This window comes from Anneissia japonica, unplaced genomic scaffold (assembly GCF_011630105.1).
Source record: "Anneissia japonica isolate Jap-2015-1 unplaced genomic scaffold, ASM1163010v1 scaffold585_len4108843_cov191, whole genome shotgun sequence".
Classification (NCBI taxonomy): domain Eukaryota; kingdom Metazoa; phylum Echinodermata; class Crinoidea; order Comatulida; family Comatulidae; genus Anneissia; species Anneissia japonica.
In genome coordinates, this window is record NW_022716829.1 from 517,977 (window position 1) to 523,587 (window position 5,611).

General features: G+C 35.1%; 1 protein-coding gene across 1 annotated transcript; it reads left to right on the plus strand.

Moving 5' to 3' along the window:
- The first annotated feature begins 817 nt into the window (after positions 1 to 817).
- On the plus strand, positions 818 to 4,914 carry LOC117109962. Its single transcript, XM_033252475.1, has 2 exons — positions 818 to 1,478; positions 2,609 to 4,914. The coding sequence occupies exons 1-2, from the start codon at positions 1,145 to 1,147 to the stop codon at positions 3,649 to 3,651; spliced, it is 1,377 nt and encodes a 458-aa protein (XP_033108366.1). The 5' UTR covers positions 818 to 1,144; the 3' UTR covers positions 3,652 to 4,914.
- Positions 4,915 to 5,611: the final 697 nt, after the last annotated feature.

Below are 5,611 nucleotides of genomic sequence, written 5' to 3' on the forward strand. Positions count from 1 at the left end.
TCTGAAGGCTGTCTCTTATACACATCTAGATGTGTATAAGAGAAAGGCACTGGTATTTGCGCTTCTGCAAAATACTGTGTTGTCCCACAAACAATTTAAGGGGTGGGCCGGGTATTAGTCCAATAATAGAGACTAATAAATGATGTTTTTATAACGTTGAACCAGCGATTTTGGTAGTAGTCTTAGGACCCACGTCATAGCGTTGATTAAAAAGTAAATACATACTGTAAAACTTAAATCTTAGTTACTATTCTTCGATTGTTCAATTTTAAGGTGGGTTACTGTTACTAAACCTGATGTAGGCTCTTTAGTAAACCCCACCCACCCACTCCCAGCTTTTCGCGTCAGTAATTCTATACGAGTAGAAAAAAAACTTTGATTTATTTATTATTTTTTATTTATAAACTCATTTTAAAACTGTCAGATACTTTTATCAAAGTGGAGGCAATGGGGGGAAGAATCCGTGAACATGGACTCGTGGTTCCTGGTCGTTTTTAGCTACATGTCGCCGAAGGAAAGTCGAAAAAATATTGTGGGGCGGTATAAAATAAAGGGGAGACCATTTCCCCTCCCCTGAATTATAACAACATTTTTAACCAGGCTAGGGTTGTTAGTGACATAATGATTTCATCGAACGATTTGTAGTGTCATCTGTATGAGTGTTTCCCTGTTGGTACTTGTTTTAGTGTGAAAAGAAGTGGATATTCTGCCCCGTAGCCAAGGGCATGTGGGGGGGGGGGGTGGTGTGCGCAGGGGAGCATGCTCCTCCTAAATGTTTGATCCCCCAAAAAAATCAAAGTGATAATTATAGAAAAAATAACAAATGAACAATATTTACAGCTTTAAGTTTATATAGGCCCTTCTAATACAACCTCGACTACCTCGATCCGACTAATTAGGAAAAATTTCCGTACAACTACGGAAGTTCCATAGTAGGCCTACGTGAGAACTCTGATGGCCAAGGTGGTTCGGATAACATAGATAGTGAAACTTTACTTGATTTACCTACTTAATCTTTTTTAATTAACATTTCGCTTCCTTATTGTAAGATTGAGAAACGCATAATATCAAATATTTCATTTTTTAACCTGTCTTCATTCACTGAACTTACTTTGGAAAAAGTAGAGATTTAACTTGTTAAACGATGAGTGCAAATCGTTATGAAACCAGTGAATCTATTATGCCTTTGCTCGGACACGCACCGGTTGTCCATCAAACACGTTATACTTTGGGCCGAATTAAAACTTTCATCATTATAGCAGTGATAAAAATACTTCAAATTGGTCGATCTACATACCATCGTCCTAGACTCTGCCATAGATGCTCTCCATGTGACGACTCCGCTTTACATGAACTCATCAGACTGAATGCGAGTTACGATGACCATACGTCGCTTCAAACAACCTGCGTAGTCTGCGAGAGCCTAAACTGGGGAGAAATGGGTCAGGTCATACCGATGGACGTCACTATCAGGCCTCGTAAGTTTTCTTCTATATTTCAACAGGCATTTTGTATTGTCGTTTGTCGTATAAAAGTCAAAGTTCGGTTATACAACTTAACAATTTAAAATGGGAGACTTCAGGGGCGGATCCAGAGATAGGCCTATCTGAAGGGGCGGATGAGGTGAGAGAGATCAAGGAACAACATACAAGGGGCTTTTGTTTTCTAGACGCCCGTAAATAACCTCCGAGGTGTTTTGGGCTATCAATTTTTGTTTTTCGTGTTTTTCTTTCTTTTTTTTTTTTCTTTTTTTATACTTTCCAAAAGTGGGAGGTGGGGGTGGCCCCATAAATCCGCCCTGGTATACACATCTAGATGTGTATAAGAGACAGGGATTTTAACACTGTATATATATATATAGATTAAAAGGCAAAATACTGGAAAACATCAATGCTGTGGGAAACAATGGCTGGATCTCAGTAGAGATACAAAAATGATAAGCAACAACTAAAAAGTAAACGTAAGTAAACAGCCAGAAATAGAACCAGAGCTTTCGGACTGTATATATATGTATATATATGTCTTAGAAGTTAAGCTATAATAACTAACTACTCTAATAATAACCCGTACTATTAGATTCACCAAAACTATAGACAAAATGGCATTCAAATCAACATTTTTGTACGGTACTCGTTTTAACACGATTTACTCCTTAAAATAGGAATTCTTCACAATGTGATTGCACCACTAATATTCTTTCTTCAATTTACTCCTTTGTAATTTTCCTTAAAAATCCTTCTCACAATAAGGATATTCCAGTACATCCTGTAACAATATAAATATAAAACTGTAATTATTTTATATTATTTTATCAATCTTTTTATATGGGACGGCTATATATTGTAATATGTCACTGTTAATGGTTTTAGCCTCTGTGCTGTTTTGTAATTATACTATATTCATTTTGAAAAGGGGGTTTAGAGGGTACCACATCTTGTGTTGGGCTCTCAATCCATGGTGTCATCTTGGTACCGCTCTGGCCATTTTCTGATTTGTGATTTTTATTCCAAATATGTAAATGAATAATAACTGTTGTGTTATGCATAACAAATCTCGGCAACAAACTATGATGAATCTCGTATTTTTTTTTTTTTTTCTTTTGTTTCAGATGGAGTAACTCGTCGTTGTTGGTGCTGGGCAGTTAGTGTCTTCGGCTTTCTATATCTCAGCTTAGTATTTGTGTTAATTCTGTATGATGCAGGAGTGTATTTTAATCTTTGTTGGGGAGAAAAATCTGAGCTTCTATTTCTTGTTTCGTACAATACGTATATACTCCAACTAATAGTGGTCCCATTTATCTGTATATGGGGCCGATTTCAACCTAATTATTTTTTTCATGAGGGTTATATAAGAGATAGACTGCGGTTCTTAATGCCAGGCTTGCATAATATCTCAATGTTGGCCTTAGTGATCTGTTCCTTGTGGCCACTCTCTTGTGCCTGCCTCAGATTCGGCTATGACATTTCCTGGGTATATCCTCTTCCAAAGGCCGAAGTAGTTCATAGAGTAATCGGCCGTGGGACTGCAATTGTTGGCTATGTTATGTATGGTTGTTTCTGTATCATCATCTACGTCATCAAATGTTCGTTAACGCACGAGTGTAGACTAGTAGTCAAGTTTGTATGCATTGATTCAACAAGTCTCAACTCATGCAGAAAACGAACAGATGAGATGTTCAGGGATTTTAAGAAATTTCGCGACTTCACAAATAAATGGTTACTGTTTTCTGCATCTATCGGCCTAATAGGTATTTTTTGTCAAATCACCTGGAATTACCATATGAACAAGGAATATATGGGTAATCTCTACAGAATTCATTCAGTCTTATGGAATGTGCTTATTTGGGATCAAAAGATAATGTTCGCTGTGTTACCTTTCATTTGTGTCGGGGGTCTCAACGTTGAGTATCTTTGGCATAAACTTGTTTACGATATGTCAATGCTGAGGATCACTGAGAGGGAAAAATACTGGAAGAAAGTCATCAAGCACGTAAAATCACTGAATTTCGAAGCAAGAAAACCGGATATGATGTTTTTGTTTACGTTATGCTCAGTTTACATGGGACTGCAGCTTACGACAAACCAAGATCTACGTATTGTAACATTGCTTAGTAATGTTTCGATGAGCCTACCTGGACAGAACAATACATGAAATTAGCTAATTTTACTGGTAGACGGTAGACATCCTGCGTAAAAAAAATGTTCCTATTCGAGCATTTTGTTATTAGGTGCATTATTATTTATATATTTGTTTATATAAAAATAAGGCATGTGTAAAATAATTATATTTCTCTCTTGCTTTGATACTGAACTAAAAATAATAAAATTATTAATTACTCCTGTTTCTGCTACCCGTTTATAAAAAGTGACTCTCCATCGTGAATGAGTGTAGTTTGTGTCAACTACATACTCCAGGCTTTAATGCTTAATAGGACAGTTTGGGAACATGATTTTTTGGCAATAAAAATGGGTTTTTATTTTTTAGTTCATTATTTAAATATTTGTAAGTATAATTAATACAATTGCGCAGATTGAAATGTAATATTTTTATTCATTAAAATCATTTATAGCTTATTTACTGCATTCGGTCGAAATATTGGAATATTTTAAAATAGCCAAAATTGATAATAAAAAAGTTCATAATGGAAATATGAAACTACAGTACCTTTTCTTAGCCGCATTAGATCAGGACTATAAAGTTAAAACAAAACTACCCACAAGCATAGATTAAAATGTAATATTTTCATTCATTAAACAAAATTTATATAGTTTATGTAGATTTACTGCATTCGGGTAAAATAAATAATTGTTTTAAAATAGCCAAAAATAATAATAAAAGTTCATAATGAGAATATGAATCTACAGTAAATTTTCTTAGCCTCATTAGGTCAAGACTATAAAGTTAAATCAAAAGTAGCCACAAGCTATTTAATAAAAAACTGTGATATCTCGAAAAATCTATCAAGATACGGCTTTAGGCCTAAATTATAAACGAGTGAAAATAACGATACCTGCAGTATTTCTGAATTTCTGAGGCACCTGGTGTTTGAATAAAAAAATTATTATAATCAACCAATAATTAGGCCTATAAAAATCATTTTTATAAAGCGCAATATACATAGAGGATGATGCAACCGCAATGTGGCGATAAAACCAGCAACCCTTATATAAACCAGGAACCTCAGTTCTATCTAAATACATTTTGGTCTTTAAAAGATAATATGGGATTCAGCATTAAATGGAACATAATGAAATACTCATCCATAAAGAACGCCGCCTACGGGCGTGCAGCATTTGTCTAGATGAGAAGATGTGCATCTTAAATGCAAATGAAGCTAATCTGTTAAATGAAAGATCTGAACTAATATCCAAATGCCGCCACTATAACAATGGGAAAATCTACCCAGCTGATGATTGAAAGCTATATATAGTCTCTTATACACATCTCCCCGAGCACCCAACGAGAAGCCACGTCATATTATTGCAAAATTCCTTTACCGACCTCAGCGATTCCAGGTGTACATTAAAGCGAAGACGTTACTCAGAAACAGCAATATTTTTGTAACCGAGGATCTTCCTGAAGCGGACTTGGTGAAAAAACGAGGCTTAAGGGATGTTATGGCTAAGGCATACAAAGAAGGGAAGAGGCCCCTATTCCGTAATGGGAACCTCTACATTAACGGTCAGCTGTATAAATAAGGGACTCACTTTCACCGTATCATGTATATAAGAACTTTGATATGGAAACTGTTCATATGTATCTGCTATGGCGGAGTAAACTATAGTTACTGACATGCCAATTATGATAAACGTATGTATATGCATTTGCTTATTTGTTTGTATATTTTATTTTAATTTATTTAAGGCATCAAAAAAAAGTTTTGTTTGCTTAAAACTTAATATAATAATAATTCAAACTCAATGGAAGATGACATGATACATTCTGATTTTGACAACAGCATCACCGTCACTCCTGCCGAATTTAGCGACGGTTTCAGTTCAATTCTCCCAAATTCACTTTCAGTTTTCCACGCTAATATTAGATCTATTAATAAAAATTTTGAGGAATTCAATACAGTACTTCACTCATTAGGTAATTTTAAAATCATTGG

Coding starts and splice junctions, on each gene's coding strand:
- LOC117109962 (XM_033252475.1), top strand. CDS start 1,145: ATGAGTGCAAATCGTTATGAAACCAGTGAATCTATTATGCCTTTGCTC. Junction 1,479..2,608: donor GGACGTCACTATCAGGCCTC/GTAAGTTTTCTT, acceptor CTTTTGTTTCAG/ATGGAGTAACTCGTCGTTGT.